This window comes from Sminthopsis crassicaudata, chromosome 3, assembly GCF_048593235.1.
Source record: "Sminthopsis crassicaudata isolate SCR6 chromosome 3, ASM4859323v1, whole genome shotgun sequence".
Lineage (NCBI taxonomy): Eukaryota > Metazoa > Chordata > Mammalia > Dasyuromorphia > Dasyuridae > Sminthopsis > Sminthopsis crassicaudata.
Genome location: NC_133619.1, coordinates 426,768,041 through 426,789,947, shown reverse-complemented (window position 1 = coordinate 426,789,947; position 21,907 = coordinate 426,768,041). Strand labels below are relative to the sequence as shown.

The 21,907-nt window shown below is 30.5% G+C and overlaps 1 protein-coding gene across 4 annotated transcripts in view; it reads right to left on the bottom strand.

Moving 5' to 3' along the window:
- NCKAP1 (NCK associated protein 1) overlaps positions 1–21,907 on the bottom strand; it is a 104,798-nt gene that overhangs the window by 56,710 nt on the left and 26,181 nt on the right. For 2 of the 4 annotated variants that reach the window (XM_074302932.1, XM_074302934.1), the window contains 7 exons: positions 9,560–9,652; positions 9,283–9,339; positions 8,540–8,682; positions 8,363–8,453; positions 4,777–4,914; positions 4,155–4,203; positions 1,911–2,067 (listed from right to left, as the gene is read on the bottom strand). In XM_074302932.1, coding sequence (XP_074159033.1) covers positions 1,911–2,067; positions 4,155–4,203; positions 4,777–4,914; positions 8,363–8,453; positions 8,540–8,682; positions 9,283–9,339; positions 9,560–9,652 — 728 coding nt within the window. The remainder of the gene's footprint in view (positions 1–1,910; positions 2,068–4,154; positions 4,204–4,776; positions 4,915–8,362; positions 8,454–8,539; positions 8,683–9,282; positions 9,340–9,559; positions 9,653–21,907) is intronic. The other 2 variants (XM_074302931.1, XM_074302933.1) reach the window with 1 other exon arrangement.

The window sequence follows — 21,907 nt, the reverse complement described above, 5'->3', positions numbered from 1 at the left end:
TTTGCAAATCATCTATCCATAGATACATAGATGCCTATTATTCTAAAACTCTCATATACTATCATTTCAGTAAGAGCCAAATCTTATTTCTTGTTAGCTTTACTATAGAAACACTGATTTCTTACAACTGTTACATCATAGGATTGTAATTCAACTAAAAATACTTTTACTACCTCATGCTATCCTGGCCACTGTCAAATTCTCACATAATTAAATTTTACCAAAAATAAATTTCAACTAAAAAATGGACTTTTTCTGATGAATCTGTATCCTAAAAAACTTATTTTTCTTAAACATAGTAGCATATATTGCAGTTATCCATTTGATTTAATGCAGGGATCAAAGGCTCTTGGAATTTAAACATGTTGATGAAACTATAATTATTAAGACTTAGTAGATTATTATAAATGAGCTTTTGAAATGCCAGAGTTCAAGATTTTAAATCAATAGGACAAAATGCTTTAGAAACCATTCTTATAAGATTACTCTTATTAGCTGATTATACTATATATGCTATTACATTAAGCTGATGGCATTAACATTAACAGATTAACAATATTATACTTATATATTATACTAATCTCTAAAAACATATCTGATAAAATTCAAAGAAAACATAAATGCTAACAGAATGTATAGTCACTTCAGAGATAGAAGTCAAGAAAGTTTAGGATTTATAGAAACCAAAAACTAAAACAAAAATAGCCAACATCTCGTCAAACTGGCCAAAAAGACTTACAAAAAGGTCCAATTTCTAAAAACCATATTTCAAAGAATTTGTAAACTTCCAGAAAAATATTTCTTCATTTACCTTACAAATTGGTTTTTAAAACTGTGCACTTAATAAAGAGCTTATGACAGTTACTATAAGCCATTAATCATTTGCACTGACATATGATTTCAGGTTTTCACCAGAATGTTAAATGTACAGGGCAGGTATTAAAGACAATAACAATGGAAATTTCAGGGTTCTTCTAGAACAAAGATTCTTAACTTGGGATCTGCAAAGTTGTTTTTGTTTTTTGTTTTTTTTTAATATTTTGATGACCACATTTCATTATCCTATGTATTTTATTTTATACATTTAAAAACATAATTTTCAAATGGACTCAATAGGTTTCATCAGAATATCATTAACCTTATATCTGATTCTATCAATATATAAAAGAATAAAATAGGTATTTATAATTATTAAAATGAATGATTTTAAATAAAAATTTTCAAGTTAATTACATAAGTAAGGGAGTATTTATTTATTTTTTTAATACAGAAAGCTCCAATTAGGAGGGTTATAGCTTCAAATTTAATTTTCCCTCAACTTTCTATATATATCTCTCCTTGCCTTCAAGTTTTTTACAGAGTTCCCTGGTGAAAGAAAACTTACATGTAAAGTGGAAAAAAAAAAATTATTGTTAGAGAAAGCATGAAATCAACTATTTTAAACTGGCATTTACATCATAAAATCTTAAGTTAGAACATCACTTGGAGTAATGCCCGATATAGAACAAACATATTTTCTTCAGTGAATCTTTCTTGAAAGCACTTCTAAAGATTTGAAAACTCCAAATAACACAATAAATAGAAAAGTGAAGACTATTTTATATTTAAAAAAATGAGCTGCTACCCTAAAATAAGAGCTAAAAAAATAAAAAAAAAAGGAAAAACTGTATACACATGTGCATGTGCATACACCCTGTCCTCCTCTTCCCCCTAGAGTGATTAAAGGTCCTTATACAGTTTCATACAAACTAAATTTAGGAAAATAGGATATACTGGTTTTATTCCAAGCTACACTTTTGTGCTACAGAATTAGTAAGTTCTCTCCCATATTATCTATTTTAGAATACAAGCAATTTAAACATTAAAACAATAATGACCTGATGAAAGAGACAAGAAAAATCAGCTCATACCCTCTTATGTTTACAAACAAGTCTTCAGCAGCCTTATGAATGTGAAAAACTTCATCCCGAAAGAGAGACAGGCAAGAACTACTTTGAAGAGCTAATTTCCAAAGGTTCAGTGCTGTAGTATCAGTATTCAGGATCCCATGACACAAAATAAAGCCAACTTTAAACAAAAAGAAAGCAAATACTAGTATAAAAATCTGGGGCAATTAGATCCTTTATAATATAGGTCTTAGAAAAAAAATACACAAATAGCAATTCATAAACTCTATAGCTTTAATTTATAAATTTGTAAGGGTAATATTGTTAGATTGGAATTACTACCAAAATTTTATTTCTTTTATAATACTAAAAAAGCAGAATTTATTTTCTCAGTGCTTACATAAGAGGAAGAAAGGAATTCAATTCCAGATGGAATGTAAAGTTCTACCACCAGAGATAGGTGATTCAGAATCATTCTGTAACATTTTATACTTACATATAGTAACTTACAGCCAGCCATATGGTATACTTGCTTCCAACCTCATCCATCATTCAGCCAAAACTATTCTTTCCTAAGTTACTAAGAATGTCTGAATAAATAAATTGACTACTTTTCCATCCTCATCTTTGACTTTTTTTGCAACTTTGGATACTGTCAATCCACATCTTCTCCCTGATTCTCTCCTTTCAAGTTTTCTGTGACACTGCTATTCTCTTTTATTTTTCCTACCTTTCTAACTACTCCTTCTCAGATTCCTTTAATGTATCTTCCTCCAGATCACAACTGCTAATTGTGGGTATCTCACAGGACTCTGTCCTGTCCTAGGCTGTTTTCTCTTTTCACTCTATGCTATTTTACTTAGTGATCTCATTAGTTCCCAAGGTTTCATTTACAATCTCCTTACAAATGACTCTCATATTTATTTATCTAGTCCTAGCTGCTGCCTTGACTTCCTCTTGTCTTCCCAAGTTCCTATTAGACACCTCAAACATCTTAAATGCAACATATTTAAAATTAAACCCATATTATTTCCTTCCAGATGCTCCACTCTTCCTAAATTTGTCAAGGGAACCAGTTTCCCAGTCACACAGGCATGCAACCTAAGAGTTCATCCTTAACTACTCTCTCTTTCCCTGACCATATCCAACAAGTTAATAATTACTGATATTTTTACCTTAATAACATCTCTGGTATTCAGCTTCTTCTATTCCCTGACACTGAAACCATCTTGGTACAGGAATTCATCACTTCACACCTAAGGTTCTACAATAGCTTGCTGGTTAGTCTCTCTGTCTTCCCACTTCAATCCATTCTACACCAATATGTCAAACTGGTTGACCTGAAGCACAGGTTTGACCTATGGTTCCTTCATCCACACTCCCATCCCATTCCATCAACTCTAGTTGTGCCTTAATATGCTCAAGCTCAAATATAAAATTCTATTTGGCTTTTAAAGCCTTCTATAAAACCGGGCTACGTTCTATCTTTCCATCTTACATTTATGCTCTTCCACATAAACTATGACTCAGTTAACATTACTCCTTACTGTTTCCTTACATATAAGATTCCACTTCCCAAATCTAAGCATTTTCACTAATGATCTCTCATGCCTAGAAATCTCTTTCCTAATCTTCACTGCCTAGCTTCCCCAGTTTCTTTCAAGTCTCAGCTGAGAATACGTCTTCCACAAATAATCTATCTCAGATCTCTCTTAATTTAGCACCTTGCCTCAACTTATCTTGTACATACCTTGTTTGAATAAAATTGTTTGCATAGTGTCTTTCTCCATTAGAATGTAAGTCCCTTGCTGTAGAGAAAGGACTGGTTTTCTTTTCTTTTTTTAATTTCCTTTCTTTCTTTCTCTCTTTTTTTTTTTTTTTTTTTTTTTGTGCCTTTCTTTGCATCCCCAATGGTTAGAAGAGTATATGGCATATAATAATATAATAAATGTCAGGTGACTGAAAGATTATTAGCCCAGTATAACAAACACAATATATGTCTGAGGCAGGACTTGAACCCTAGTATTTTTAGTTCTGAGACCACTGGCTCTCTATCTGTTGCATAAACATGCCTCGTCACAAGTACTTCATATATGTATATTAACATTTAAGGATAAATTTTAACTCAAAAGTACATGCTTTTATCCTCCCCAAGAAGTTGATAGTTAAAATTAAAGAAAACAAAAGGTTTCATGTGAGTATATTTTAGATTAAAAATGAAGGTAAACTAAAAATCCTCAAGATAATAAAAGTTAAGAGATTACTTACAGATTATCCATTTTTCCATGGCATCCAAAGAAAGGTATTCACATGGCATCTTTAAAAAATAGGAAATGTTAAACTTGTGACAAGAAAGATAACTGAAATATCTTTTCTCTTTTCCCATTGATTTACTTAAAATATTCTATATTACTTATTTTGATTTAACACTACCCAAAAACATAAATTCTGTTCCACAATTAAAATATCCATATCTAAATTTTCCAGGTAAATAGAAGGGTTACTAAAATACATATACATATTCCCCATAGGCAAATTTTACCCAGATTCCTCTAAAACAGTAATCCCATGCGTTTTCTAAGCAAGTTTTTTAAAAAGAGATAGTTTCAAGATTCACAAAGCAATTTTGGAGTTTGTGACATCTCAAAATATAAAATAAATATCTAACAATGTTGATATTTATGAAGTTTGCTAAATAAAATTCTTGAATGAGTTCTAGAAATAAGTATTGTAGCAATATTTATGTGATGAGCTAAATTTTAGTGACACTTGAATTCAAAGGACATGTCAATTTTCTACAAATTAAAATCTTCAACTGTACATATCACCTAATGATTTAATAGACTAATCACTCTACTAATATTACTTAAGGGAAGAAAGAGAATCATACTGTGTCGGATTGTGCAGGATTAAGCATTGTACTGGGTGCACTAATAAGGCTCAGTAACTGCGCATTTCTCCATTGGTCAGCTGAAAGATTTCTACGAGGATATACCATCTGTAATGAAATTAGGGCATCTGAAAGAGACTATTAAAAAAAAAAAGTAAATTTACAGTTAGATATTTCAAAATAATTTATAACTTAAAACTAAAAATAGGTTTATCTTTGAAATTTTATCATAAAATACTAGAATATTCCCTTGAACTAAAAACAAAGTAAAATCTGCAATAACTATTTAACTTTCACATATACATGCAATATTGCCCTTTCAAAATCTAATATGATGGTTTCTCTCACCTCATTCTCCCAGGGAAAGGGTCTTAAAGGACAATTCCTTTCTAAAACATTTGAAAAAAGCATGGAATTACAAATAAATTATGTGATGGAATCTTTCACTCCAGGAACAAGGATCCAAAGACATTTAAGGTTTTGTATGCTCTATTCCATTAAAAAAAAAAAAAAAAAAAAAAAAAAAAAAAAAAAAAAGGGGGGGGGTTTCCATAACTTTCATTGTTCAAGTTTTCTATTGTATTCTTTAAATTATAAAGAAATACAACATCAGTTTCCTGGTAAGTGACTTCTAGGAAACATTGTGACTACATTATTTTCTTAATTATTTGAATATCAGACATAAAATAAATTGTGTCTGAAATAAACACTGTGATCTTTAACCTTTTAGAATAATCTTCTGAGATCACTATACACTCCAACAACAATACTGTATGAGGATGTATTCTGATGGAAATGGAAATCTTCAACATAAAGAAGATCCAACTCATTTCCAGTTGATCAGTGATGGACAGAAATAACTATACCCAGAGAAGGAACACTGGGAAGCGAATGTAAATTGTTAGCACTACTGTCTATCTACCCAGGTTACTTATACCTTCGGAAGCTAATAATTAATGTGCAACAAGAAAATGGTATTTACACACATATATTGTATCTAGGTTATATTGTAACACATGTAAAATGTATGAGATTACCTGTCATCGGGGGGAAGGGAGTGGGGGGAGGGAGGGGATAATTTGGAAAAATGAATAAAAAAAAAAAAAAAAGATATATAAGCAGCATGATTTTTCTCATTAAATGAGAATTCTATTGAATTATCAAAAAAAAAAAAAAAATAGAATAATCTTCTGCTCTTTTAGTTTGCTTTCCTAATCATACTTTCCTTTTGTCCTTTCCTTCTACCAAAAGTCAAAGTTTAAAAAATTCATGTTTTTAAAATTATGTAAATTTTTGAAAAGGAATAGCAAAAGCATTACCCTGAAATAATGACATACCATAGAATGTCAAAAGAAAAAAAAAAAAAAAAAAAAGGTAATATTTGTAATTTCTTTTCAAATGTACCTTAAAATTTTACCATGTATTCATTAAGCACCTAGGTAGGAGGTGTCCTCAAACCAAAGTAGGGCTTTCAGTCCTTATAGAGATGAGACACAACCTAAATAGTTGGGCCTTACAACCATCATATGGATAAGACATAGTAGCCAAATAATTGAACTGAAAAAGTTGAAAGTCAGCCAAATGGTGAGATTGAGTACATCATTTTATATAATCTTGACACTTCTATAAATAAAATGTTGCACTCTTTTTGTTTAAGCACCAATAAGATCAATCAACCAACTAGGAGAATTTTTTCAATTAACACCTCAGAAATGAAATTCAATATTGGCAACATTGTATTAACTGCACTGATTCATTGCTCATGAAAATGTAAATTTGTATAATTTTTGCAAAGAGTAATTTTATAGCATATATAGAAATGCAAAAAGGTCATGCCTTCTGACTCATTTAATTGTTTGGAACACACTTCTCTATATGTTATTAAAATGCCTCCAAAAGCTCTCTGTTCAAAGAATTAGGAAACTATCTACATATCCAACAACAAAGACTTGTTTGAATAAATGGTAATGTTTTAATGTAATGTAATATATGACCAAAAAAAAAAAATAATCTGGAAAAACATTTATAAGAGAAGATTAAATAAGAGAAAAGCACAACTAGAATGGAGCATATATTAAATATAATCACATAAGGAAATATGAAAGAATGAACAAAGAATCCAGATGAAAATTTATCAGGAATAAATGAAAAAATGTTACATTTTATGAATTTGACATTCATTAATTTAAATGTAGCAAATACATTTATTATCTGTTTTGTTGTATTAAATTTCTAATAATACATTAAATTTAAACACTTCTATTTTTACTAGGTCTAGGGAAGAGCTATGTAATTGTGTTTGGTGACTCTTTAAGGTTCTTAAAGAAATTGAGGCAACTAATTATTGCTTTGTTATTATCAATGAAGATATGTTATCTTCCCAGGGCCCAAACAAGACAGACAAATCCTCAAAACCAGTCAAATCTTATGATTACAATCTCTATTTAGTAATTCCTAGGTAAGTGATATTACTGGAAGGAATTTAAGAAACAATGCTAAGGATGATGAAATCCTGGACAAGAAACTTAAGGCTGAATGGGTATAGGAACTATTTTCATCATTGAAGCCTACTGAAAGTAAGAACTTTCAAAGAGAAAGTGAAGTGAACAATTAGGTATCTGAAAATAGGATTTGATTTCTGGACCACAATTTAAAATGTAGAAAGGATGAGTTCTGTGGCTCAAAAACCATAAACTCAAATTCCACAATTTTTTGAACAACTGTTAGCAAAACTCAGACTAAATTTTCAGCATATTATGAAAGATGACACAACTAGAATTTCAAAACTGAAAAGATCTTAAAGATGTTAATTCCCAAGTATTAAATATTAAATTGATTTCCCAAATGACAGCATATGTCCTAAGAAGTTAGTTGTTTGGCTCTCACTTAGATATCTAAATAGACACAGACACACACAGACACAGACACAGACACAGACACACACACACACACACACACACATATCAACTACCTCCAAAAAACATATCTCATTATGCAATGAATTTATCAAACAATTTATCAAACTTGTGAAAATCCCTGGAGTTTTAAAGGCAGAAATGAAATAGTCCATGTCCTCAAGAAGCTTACTGTTCTATCAGAAGAAACAATAAGTATATACAGGAGCATATACAAAATAAAATAATTTTATTAGGGGAAACCACTAGTAGCAAGGGATGATCAGGAAAGGGTTTTGGAGATGAGTACTGAAGGAAACCAGAAGCTATAAGAGAAAGAGGTAAGGAGAGAATACACTTCAAGCAAGAGAAGGAGAAATAAATGGATTTCTCTACTGCAATGGGAATCCAGTTGAGACTAGATGTAAATCAAGTCATATTGGAAAAAGTCAGCATGAATATCTGACTTCCTCCCAGTCCATTACATAATACATAATCCAATACATAAGTAGGAATGGAGAAGAAGGGTGTTAAAAAAAACAATATAAGAGTTACAGTTTGACATGTTGTTAATATCAATAACACTAACTCATAACGTAATGTTTTCAGATTAGGATACAAAATAACAAAAACAGTTTAGAAATCCAGAAAAATGTACATTAAAAACTATCTACAAAAACTAACATAAATACCTTGCTATGGGGTACAAATTCTTCCATCATTTTCTTTAAAGGATTTTCATAATCTACAATCATCTGGCCAAGTCTTGGATATTCTCGATCACTTAAAAACAAAATCAAAATAACCAATTTTTCATTGTTTAAAGTTAATAAACAAGAATTTTCAAATTTGGGGAGACTAACTTATACCTTGCTCCATGGGTCATTTCATGAGCATAATTGTACAATCCAATGATTGCTTTTCTTTCTTCAATTCGTGAGAGCAGTATCATTAATGTTGTGTAAGTTATGATCAAATCAAGGTAGTTCTTTGTTAAATCAAAGTTTACAGTCTGGAAAAAATGATAATGCTTTTTATTTTTTTTTTAAACCACTATGAAATTTCACACATACAAAACAAAATTTAAACACCTATTACAAATAACTTGCAAGTAAAAAAAAAAATTCCCCCATTACAATGCTGATTAGTAACTTTTATTGAAATATGACTGCTTTGCAAAAACTAACAGTATAAAATATGTCAATTACTTAGGAAACGTTCAAGATGAAAAGGCAATTACAAAAAAACACAGAAAATATTATCATCAAATATAAAATAGAAGGATGGAAAGGATAGTAATTTCCAACATTTTGACATACCAGAAAACTTGACTTTTTACTTTGATTTTCTCCAGTACACAAAATTTGTCAACTTTATCCTGGATTTGCTATTGTAGTAACTTATCAATAAAGAATTGATTATTTAGAGGGAACATTTAGAATTTTTTAAATTGGAAACGTAAAATTAAAACAGTTAACTTACTACTATAAAAATCCATTAAATCCTCACCTTCCCCTTAGCTACTTCAATGAATAGTTTAATTATGAGGATTTTTAAAAGTAAAAGGCTATTGGATCTGATAAAATCTTATTTAAAAATTTAAGATACTTACAATATCAAAGAAGACCTGGCAAACATCAATAGTATTCAGCAATTCACAAACATGATCCTGAAAATAAAAACTTCATCTTAATTACTAATATTTTAAAATAACTAATTTCAGAACCTAATAATCTACTATGCAGACATATTAATGTTTCTATTTGGAGAAACTTTCACAAATAGTTATACATTTAAAATTTCATTATCTAGGATAAATAAAGTATTATATACAATTTTAAATCTGAATGCTAATTCCAAGCAATTAAGCTTCATATGAAATCCCATACCTTAAATTCCATAACATCTACAAATGTGAAGTAGTATAATGCCAAATTCTTTAAAATCTCGGATTTCTCTTTCTGCAGCTGAGCAAGCTGTTGCTGTAAAATAATCACAAGCATACATGTTACTATTTGTATAGTTCAGAGGTGATTAACAGTAGAAATCTTCTTTGAGTTACACAGGTAAAACCAACATGGTTGCTATATGCAAGCAGAAGCTTTTGAAATTGTAGTCTTAGATAAATTCAGGCTTTTTAAGGAAACCAAAATACTCAAGATAATAATTGCTAAAAGCGATCTGCAACTGATAGTGGAAGGCTATAAAACAAAATGGAGATTAGTACCTGAACTGAACTATTAGAAGAGCTAGACAGAACTGGAGAAAGTTAGGAAAATAGGATTGCAAAATGAGCAAGTTAAAAAAAAAAAAAAAAAAAAAAAAAAAAAAAAACTAAAAATGTCTGAGCACGAATCAATATGAAAATGGTATTATTTGAGTTGCAAGAAAAGGTGAAGAAATTTATAAGTAACACTACAAAAAACAATATGCTTTGTAAAGTTGAACTTACCAAAAAGAACATCCAGGCAAAGCCACGTTACGCATGCAAAATAAAATGTAGATACAAACATAAAATACAGTAACGGTTCTTTGACCAGTTCCACAAACACAATAATACATTAAACAAAAGAAAAAGGAAAGAAATGAGAAAGAAGCAAACACTGGTGTTAAGACAGTGGTGAATATATGGAAGAGGTATAAGTGAATACAACAAGAATAACTAACTTTTAACAAATAGCTTAATATTCAAATAATTGTATCCCAATTAGTTGATTTCAATATAAATTTACAAAGGAAAATTATTCAAAGTACATTAACAGCCTACTCAGAGATAAAATTTACAGTGACATCAATGATTCAAAACATAAAAACAAGCTTCATAAGCAATCAACATTGCTCCACTCAAAAAAAAGTCAAACCTCAAATATCTTTTGAAGTCACTTCTTGGGAGCTGTTTACACATAATTTATAATTCTAATAAAAGCCTGGATATATGATGTTTCAACCCACATCAGATTAGAATCTGTAACTTTAAAAATAGATATTAGAGATTGGATTAACAGCATCTATAAACTTATTTTTGTCTTCTGAAACTTTAAGGGACCCTAGAATTTAGAACTTTAGAGATTGCCCAGTTCAAAACCCTATTTCACAGCTGAAGACTATGGAAGAAAATGAGAATCAAGAAAGTTAAATGATTCCCCAATGTCATAAAAATTGTAAGTAGCAAAGCCAAGATTTGAAGAGATCCTCAGAATATAAATCCAGTTCCCTTATACTATATTGTGACAGTGAGAAAGAAAGATGAAAATCTGTGAAAAGTAAAATTTTAAAAACAGTTCAACAAATAATAATAGGAGTCATTAAATGAAAAGTAAAAATCCCTACATAAAATACCTAAAAGAAATTAATACATTGTCATGCAATAATGTATCATATTGATAACCCTATTTATCAAGAAATCATATCAAGATCCTCTCTTAAAAATGAAATACATTGAAACCATGACTAAAGGGCGACCAACCTATACATACCCTTTTACCCAGCAATATACCTAACTAGCTCTATTTCCCAAAGAGATCATAAAGAAAGGGAAAATGACCTACATGTGCAAAAATAATTATAGCATCTCTTTTTGTGGTAGTCAAGAACTGGAAACTAAGGGAATGAATGTCCATCAACTAGGTAATGGCTGAACAAGTTATATTATATGAATGTAATAGAAAACTATTGTTCTACATAAGAAATGATAAAAAGGTAAATTTCATAAAAACCTGTGAAGACTTACATGAACTTACACTGAGTAACATGAGCACAACCAGAACATTGTACACAATACAGCAACATTATATGATAATCAGACTTAGCACTTCTCAGTGATGCAATGATCCAAAACAATTTGAAAAAAACTCATGAGAGAAAATGCTATCCACATCTAAGAAAGAACTATGGAGTATGAATGCATATTGAAGCACACTATTTTCACTTTCCCTTTTTGTAATCTTTATTCTTTCACATGATTAATGTGGAAATATGTAATACATACATATATAACCTACATCAAATTGCCTGCCATCTTGGGAAGAAGAAAGGGGAAGGAAAGAGACAGAAAAAATTGGAACTCAAAATCTTATAAAAACTGAATGTTGAAAATTATCTTTACATATCTTTGGGAAAAATATCATTTACTTTTCTCCTCCAACAAAAAGGATAAAATATGCAATATATCTTGATTATGTAGAAACTAACATACTCTGTGACACACTGCTGAGTATACTCTAAGTAATGAAGTCAAAGACAAAAGAAATCTAACAAAATATTCATAAGAACATTTTTTTGTGGTAGAAAAAACTGAAACCAAAATGAGTTTCCATGAATTAGGCAATGCATAAATAAATCATGTTAGCAAGTGAATATAATGAAAAATTATTAAGAAATGAGAAATATAAGGAATCAGAAATACTAGAAAACTTGTATAAACTAATAAAAATAAATTAGAATGGGAAAGAAAGGTTCACTACAATAATACAAATGAAGGGCCCTATAAATTGAAGTCAATTACTGTAATCATGCCTAAATTTAGTCCAAAGGAGAACTAAGAACGTATATGTCTCTCCTTTTTTTTGTAGAGATGCTGGTTATGAGTGCAAAATTTTGTAAAAACTAATAGACACGATCAATGAGTTCAGCTTAATTTTTTGTTATAACAAGGCTCTGTATAAGGGAGAAACAGAGGTATATCTGACAATGACATTAACATAAATTTTTTATTCAAAAGTACAGTACAATAAATTACATCACATTCACATACCAAAAGCTTACATTTATTCTTATTCAGCCATTCCTCAATTGATGGGACCTCTTTAGTTTTTAGTTAGTTGACAGAAAACTAGACAAACAGCTGCCATTTCTTATGGCATTTTTATACATATAGAACTTTTTTCTACTTCTCTCTGGGTATAGGTTTTGCACTGTTGAGCAAATTCCTCAGTATAATTCCAAACTTTTCTAGAATAGTTTATGCTCATTCACAGGTCTATCAATAATGCATCAATGTACTTGTTTTTCCACAATGTTCCAATATGTATCATTTTCTTTTTTTCTTATCTCTGCCAATCTAATGGAAATGAAGTAGAATCCAAGAATTGCATGAATTTGCATTTCTTTAGTTAGCAATTTGGAGCATTTTGTTTCACATGGTTATATGTAGCTTGGCTTTGTTCCCCTGATGTTCTTTGATTATTTATCAATTGAGATGTGGTTCTTTTTTTTTATTAATCTGAATCAGTTCTTATCTTAGAAATGAGAACTTTGTCAGAGAAAACTGGGAAATTATAAGAAATGAGAAAATGGATGATTTCAAAGAAATATGGGCAGATTTATATGAATTGAAATAGTAAAGTAAGCAGAACCTGAAGGACAATTTATACTATAACAGCAATATCAGATAAAAAGACAATTTTAAGAACTTTCATAAACCAATGAAGAATGTATATCAGTGTCTAATACAGAATAGTTTAATTCTTATGATGATAACTTTTTTTTTTTTTTTTTTGCATTTTCAAAAGATGTAACATCTACAAGATGTAGCAACTACAAGAACAAAAATTTTTTTTTCCGTTAAGGCAATTGGGATTAAGTGACTTGCCCAGGGTCACACATCTAGGAAGTGTTGCGTGTCTGAGGTCAAATTTGAACTCAGGTCCTCCTGATTTCAAGACTAGTGCTCTATTCAATGTACCACCTAGCAGCCCCTATAAGAGCAATTATTAAGACTGTATCTATGCAGGGGTTGTTTCCCAGAATGATGACTGTGGGTACTACACTAAAAGCACTTCTCTTCCAAAGTGTTATGAGTTCAGAATCCAGACCTATCTCTGTCAATCTGAGGAAAGATGCAGTAGCAGTGGTTTGACATGCTTTCAAAGTAACTTGTTTGCCTCACTTAGACTGGCTTGCCTGTCCAGTGAATGGAATTTGATGAAAATGACTAGTGTCTTCTCCATAATTGTTGATTCCTTGAATGGTAGATGTAAGAGCTGGGCAGGAAACAGGACTGGTGGTCCAGGGAATACTGTTATTCCTAGAGTTCGGGTACTTAGTGGACTATTGGTTCATTAGCAATTATTGTTGAAATGAGGAAGGTAGACCCACCCCCTCTTCACAATGACCTGGAATGAGGGCTGCACAATATGGGCTCAAATAAAGTCTAGTAGCTTTGGAACACTTGTCATTCCCAATGCTCTTGCATTTAGGGATCTGGGCAATCTCCATTGGAGTCTGAGGGAAAATAGTGGTTGAGGTAGTAGTGAGTGGTATTTTGACTTGCCGGGTGCCCAAGTCAAAAGAAGAAAGAAGAGTTTATTCAAGTAGTGATATTTAGATTGATGAGGATACATAAAGATCAAATTATAGAAAATCAATTAGTAATATATTATAGTAGTGGGGATGAGAAAATAAATTGTTTAAAAGTAGAAATAAAGTTGCAAGCACAAGAACTGTTGCAAAATCAGAAATGACAGCATTGGAAAATGACTGGTTGATACCAAAATTTCAAAAGCCTAAATATTTTAGGATAGTAGTACCACTATTGAAAGAACTAAATTAGCTTTGACTACATTAACTTTTAAGAAATATCCATTAGGTGGCTGGCACCTAATATGGGGCTGACATATTATTGAGCAAAAGATTTAGATAAGAACACTAATAATATAAAGATGATAAGATATATGTGTGTGTGTGTACAAATATATACACACACATACCTTTACATAAAGTAATAAGAAAGGAAAAAGCAAAGTAATAAAAGAAAAAAAAAGAGAGAAGCAGAATTCCAACAGGAAAAGTTGTTAACATATATAACAAAAAGTTCTCAAAAGAAATGCAAATCATTAACAACCATATGGAAGAATGCTATAAGCAACTAAGAAGAAAAATGAATATCAAAACAATTTCTCTCTACAGAATTGGCAAAGATGACAAAAGATGAGGAGAGTTAATATTAAACAATGATTCTGGAAAGCAATCTGAAAGAAAGTGACTAAAATTTCCACATCCTTTGACAAAAAACAAAAACAAAACAAAACAATACAAAAACCCCTACCAATAAGTCTATAATCCAAAGGAGATCATTGATAAAAATAAAGGCTCTAAATACAACAAATATTTACAGAAGGAGTTTTTATAGTAGCAACATACAGGAAACAAAACTGGTCCATCAATTCAAAGGTAGGGAACTAGTTGCATAGGAACTACGAAAGTTGGCTCTTTTCTCTGAGAGAAGATCTCTCCTAGGAGTCACAAGTACCTCTTCACAAGACCTGTTCAAAAGTTTGAGGCCATATGCTTTTTTTGCTTCTTAGTATTTACCTCTCATATTTTGACCAACTAAAAACAATGATAGGTGAATTTTAAAAGTGTGAAAAGAAAAAAATGGCTAAGCAAAGTATGCTACATGAACAATAAAATATTATTGTCTTGAAATTATAAAAATTATGAATACAGAGACACATGGAAAGACTTACATGAATGGAATCAAAATGAAGTAAGCAGACCCAGAAAATATTTTAAAATTACTCCAAAAATGTAACTAAAAAGAAGCGTCACAAAAAGTCTGAATGTTGTAAAATTATTTAAAAAAAAAAAACAAAAAACACCCAAGCCTGGTCACAAATAAGTAATGAGAAGAAGCATTCCTCTCCTCCTCCAGGCTTTGCAGAAGTCAAGGTCCATGGGCATGGAACAAAATGTTCTTTGATATAATCAGTCTTGCAGGAGTTTTCACCCTTCTTTAAAAAACTTTTTCAAAATTTTTAGAAAGGAGAGTTCTCAAGGAGGAGGATAAGTAGAGAAATTCAAGGGAAAAAACTAACCATAAAAACTATATCAATAAAACCTTTAAAAAAAAAAAGATTAGGGGCTACCAACAGTGTTAAATGCATAGATTGCATGCATAGATTAAATATAAAGACTGCACTTGAAGCTTTTAACAAGATTAGCTTACCCAAAGATTAAGAGAGTTTAAATTTTTTGTTAAAGAAAAACCTGAGTACCAGAGAAAAACATGAATATTCAAAAGAATGGCAAAACTTATTTGAGAGTTTACAATTTAAATTAGTTTCTGAACACCATGAAAAGAAACTCAATAAAATTTTTGAAAAAATTCAACCACACAAAGCAAAGACTAAGATATCTTCAACTCAGTAATTTTATAACTTCTCTGCTTCTGTAAACAATGAAAGTTATACCACTCTTAAAATGGGACATGTTAAAAATTAGTAAAATTATTTTTTTTAAATTCACTATGAGAAGCCTGTGTTTTATGCTTATTTATCTCCTTCTTCCACCCTTGAAGCCATTTTTCTCTCACTGATGAGTTCCTCCAGATACTGCCATTTTGAACAAAGGCTTATACTAGCCATCTTTTTTTCTAAACTTCACCCTGCTATACAAGTACCTCTCCACTTCAGCTCCCTTTTACACTTTCTTCATCCCTTAGACTCTAAGATACTTGGGGACAAGAACTTTTTTTTGCTTGTAAATGAATTTAAAAATCATTCATTTCAATTAGGCAAATTGCATAAAACACATTTTATTTGAAATATAGTAACCTCTATCATTGTAAAGTCTTCATATACATCAAATACCAAAATATTTTGAACAACACTTTTGATGAGAACAAAAAAATGAAAACAAAGATGTCCATTATATGGAAATGGTTAAACAAACTGTAGTACATGAATATAATGGCATATAACTATGCTATAAGCATATTACATATAAGCTTACAAATAAGCATGAAATTGCTTATATGAATGGATAGAGTGAAATAAGCAAAGCCAAGAAAATAAATGCACTATCTCTGTATATGTATCCTTGACCTCACATTTCACTTCATCTATTAAAGCAGAATGCTTTATCTAGACTCTTTATATCTTCAATCTCTCCCAATCTATTGGCTCTCTCCCCACTCCCATCCTTAAAAAAACAAAACAAAATAAAACAAAAAAAAAAAAAAAAAAAATCTTCATTTGAGTGTACTACAAACTAGCTATCATCATTTCTTTCCTCATCTTTTCTTCTAATCGCCTAGAAAATATCTCCTGATCTATGCAAGATTCCTCAATTTCCTCAATTCTAAACCCTCTGAATCTAACTTAATTATAAATCTTTTCCCCCAAATCTTACAGTTTTTTTCTCAATCCTTTTATTTCTTGATATCTCTGAAGCTTTTTTGCATTGTTGATCTTTATGAAACTGCTCTCCTCTGATTCATCTCCTATCTATCTGACTATTCAGACTAGGTGGAAATATTTCAGAACTCAGACTCCAAAAGCCCTAGGAATTACAGTGCCATTTAGATAATAAGTAGTTCTTCCAACCAGTCTATCCAATCACATCAAGAGAAATAATTCTTGAGGAAAAGGGCTCTGCCATCCCTCTGCCAGCTTCAGAAATATAACAAACTGCTGAACAGATATGATTGTGAAGTAGGTGTTGCAGATATAAATAAATAAATATAAATATAAATAAATAATAAATATAAATAAATAAATAATATAAATGTAAATAAATACATATAAATATAAATAAATAATATAAATAAAGTTTTAGGCACCAAAGTAATTGGAATTGTCAAACTGTTCAACATAAAGAAAAATGTTATCAGTGGAAAAAGTGTTTAAGAAGATGTCTGACCATCTGCTTCACCTATCCAACTTACATCAGTATTGATCTCTCCCAATTAAGACAGAAACTTCTTAAGAGCAAGCTTTTCTATTTGTATCCCCAGTTCTTGACCCAGTGCTTTGCACATACTAAGCACTTAATGTTTTTCCTTTGATTTATTCATTAGAATCACAATATATGCATGTCAAACTGTGGTGACATTTCAGTTTGACTACAAAAGTGTTTATTCTTGGAGAAAAATGGAGCACATAGGCTATCTGTTTATATATCACACTCAATTGATGATTGATGAACATTTTCCCATCTCTGATAACACCACAGATTTTGAGACTTAGAAAACCCCTGAGTGGATTATCTTTAATGCCATTTATGATACACAGGTACTGATAAAATGCTACAGCAAATTTAATGCCAGCATGATCTTTCCATAATCCTTTCAGTGACTACAATTTTAATTCTTTGAAAATTGTGACATTTCATGATTGACACCCATTCAGCATCGCTGGTAAGCTACTTCAGCACATTCACTATATAACTGATGTGGGTAACTTCTACCAACAATGGAAACAACTTATCTAAACCTGTGCATGTCCTCCATCAAACATGTTAGATACTAACTAACCACCTTATACCTGTTATAGAAAATACCTACTTAGTGCTCTTATTTTCTTTAAGTACAAACAGAAATGCTATAAGGATGGGAAAATTAAGCATATAGGTAAGTAGGTATGGTTGATTCTTCAGTCACTTTTCATCAACAATCATACAATAAATGATCTTTTTCTATTTACTAGATATCATTCCCTTTTCAAATATCCTAAAAACATGAGGATTAACAAGTGGAATTCCCTTCAGATGTTAACCCTAGTCAGGTAAGGATATTGAGTTTTCTTTAAAGTCTTTCTGACTTTATCCCCAGATCTTTTGTTCTTTCCTGAGATTAAAGTTAACTTTAACTGAGATGAAGTTCTAACAGTTTTCACTAGTTTCTTTGGTGATAGGAAATCAGGCTTAAAAAAAAAAAAAATCAAAGAAATAGACAGCAAAGAGCAGCAAATAGTATTAAAGCATTTCCAACTTACCTTAGGTGGTTGGCTTATTTCTACACCTAGACTTCTGTAGATATGACAGTTACATGATACGTGGTCCTTAGACCTCCCAATCATTTTTCCTCAGGAAATCTTCCTACCTCCTTCCCAATAAAACAAACTCCTTGAAGTTTTTGTTTTCTACTGAAAGGATGGTGGCTTTTACATTTACTAGATATCAGTAGGACAGACATTAGACATTTAATAAATGTCTACTGAATTAGAAAACTAAGTGTTCCTAAATGTTTTTTGTGTCTCTTGATTAACAATGAAAATCAACTCTTTTTGTATTTCCAAGAAAAATATGAGTTATCATCCATCCATTTGAAGGCAACTTCTTTACGTCTTTTGGTTTCATTTATAGCAAGCATTTTGAAATAATTATATCATATCTATATATATATATATATATGTAAGTACTGTATACTAATATATAAATGTATAACTGAATAAGGCTCTTATAATTAATAGCTAATGTCTATAAATCTAAAAAGCTTAGCATCTTCTACCCTAACTTCTGCCATTTTATAAACTATCATATAAGGGAAAGGGGGTCACATAAGACCGAGAATCCTTTTGTATAAATAATTATTGCTTAGTAGCTATTTTTGATATGCTTTGCCATGTTCTTGGGCAGTTAATATATTAGGATTATACCTGAAATCTTTCCTAAACCTAGATCATATTTATGCTATCAAGAAACAAGGTAGTTAGTAGAAGTTCTATAAAGTATTTCCTATTTAAAAAAAAAAAAAAAGGAAAAAAGTGTTTAAATTATTTTTATCTTCTAATGTCATCTGAAAGGTATTTATATATGAAAGTATGCATGTATATATGTATGTACAGATGTGTGCATATGGTGGTCTAAAAGTTTTAGTGAAGCTTACAGAGTTAATAGCTTAAAATAATGTAAACCACTGTGTGTAAAGCAAATTAGGTTCTAAAATAATTTCATCCATTTCTTTCCTTCCTCTGAATAAAAATATATAAATTTTCCTTCCTGTAACAAAGATACTTCCCATTGCCCAGATTCAGAACCTCACAATCATCTTGAAACCCTCACTCCCAATTACCCTACATATCCAATCAACTCTAATATTAAAATATCTTTTCCATCAGTTCTGGTCCCCCTATTCACATAACCACCATCTTAGTTCAAATACCCATCATGTCTCATTGTTTAAATGTTGATCTGGAGTTTGTACTTAATAAGGATTGTTTCATTCTCTATAATTTTACCTCTAACATCTAGCAAAGCACGTAGTACATAGTAGGTACTTGTTGGTTCTTGCTTTATAATTTTCTCTAGACAAGTTCCTTTCATCTAATCACCCTCTTAATATCACCCACCCTATCACCTCATTGTTAAAAAAAAGTCATTTCATAAGCATTTCATAAACTACTCTATCAAGCAAGAACAGTCCCCATAAGAAGGGGTTTATCAAGCTAGCACAGAAAGACAGTAAAAGAATAAGGGGGAAAAAAAAAACTAATCGAAAAATAGAAACCTCCAGATTTCCTTAAGATGATCTGGAAAGGATCCTGGTTACAAAAAAATAGATATTCTGATTACAAAAGTTATTCCTAATGCTCTCTATATAAGGGGGAGAAAAGGAGACAGAAAACCCATGGCTCATTCTCTTCTCTTTTCTTCAAATTTCAGTCAATTTTTTAAAGAAATACTCCTACCAGCACTAGTGAATCTTGATCATGATCATAATAACTAGATTTTATATAACATATATAGAAGTTTGCAATGTGCTTTACATATGTTATTTCATATATGTGAAGTAGATTTCATTATTATCTTCATTTTACAGAAGAGGAAAATAAGGCTAAACAAAATTAACACACTTGCTCAAGATCAAACAGCTAATAAATGTATTAGGCAGGATTCAAACTCAGAAATCCTGGCTCCAAGCCTGGTGTTTTTATGCATGTATTCATTCATTTAATGTTTTAAAATTCAAAGTACATATATACATATATAAATGTGTTTTCATGAAGTTTTAACTTGTAAATAAGGTTTTGATAACGTTATCTATTCCATTATAGCACTTTTGCATTTAATATGGATCTCAAATCCCTTCTAGACTCTTATCAATTAAGACCTCAAATAATGTTTTCTTCCAGAAACACTACTTGCCCCTTAACTATATTCAGGAAGTCTTCAATTTATAAAATGACTTTATTGTAAAAATTCATTTCAAGTTTTATAAATATATATATCGCTTATTTTCTTAAAAACAATGTTAAGTGCCAACTAGGTTTCTGAGCTAATCCTCAAAGCCTAACCATCATATATTAGCAAAAATAGTGCTATTTTAAAATTTACTGTTGAGGGAGAAGGAATAATGATTAAGGAAGATACTAAAGGGATTAGCAAGGTACAATTCTTTACCTCTTCTTTGGAATTAATAAAAAAAATTGTGCAGATATGATATAGTACTATCCATGGTGTTTTCTTCATTTGTTCCTCTCCTACTCTGGGGTCTTCATTACATCTATTTATTTTTTATTTTTTTAAATATTCTTCAACAGTATGATTCCTTCCCTTAACTTTCATGTAAGACAGATATGTGTGTACATGAAATTTGCTCAACTCAATAAGAATCCTGGAATGATTCTAGTACTTTATAATCTTGTTATTCCAATTATGTTATAATCTTTTCCCTACTTAATGACATTTTAAATGTTTGATTTTGAACTCTTGATTTTAATATTATACAAGTGCAATCCAATTATCTGTCCATGTAGCTAACCTGCCTGTATTCTTGAGATACACCATCAAATATGTTTAATTACAAAACATACTTTGTTTAAAATACACTCTTTTTCTGAGTGAACAGAAACACCTTTGAACTAGTAAGATGCCTACCAAACAACATCATAATCTTATTTTATTGGCTGTATTTGAGAGGATAAAGGAAGAGAGCTATTTGGCTTGAAAAATATAGGTCATTCCAATCCAATTCTTTCAGGAACAAATTTGACAAAAGAAAGCTGAATATATTGCTTACAAAAGTGTAATATAGATACTATTTATAAGGAAAATGCATTTAAAAATTTTTTAATTTTTTAAAATTTAATTTAATGTTGTATCTTAAGAGATAATAAAATTAAATAAAAATTAAGTGGTACCAAGTACCATGGACCCATAATATTTTTACCAGAAACCTCAAGAATTGGTGTGTTGGTACCCTTCCTCATTTAATTGCCATAAACTTCCCTTCTTTAAAAAAAAAAAAAAAATGATTTCCAGAAAAAGATCCCAGATCTTTCCTTCCTCCCTGACCTCCAAAAATAACATTCTCAATCTTTTTAGATATTTTTTATAGCATGATATAGTATAATAATAAAAGAATTAAAATTACAAATAGAATAAGGCATCTATGGAATTAAAGTCTTCCATCACTTTTTCATACTGACTATATGAAACTAAAATTGAATCTTCTTTTTTTTATTTTTGCTGAGGCAATTGGAGTTAAGTGACTTGCCCATGGTCACACAGCTAGAAAG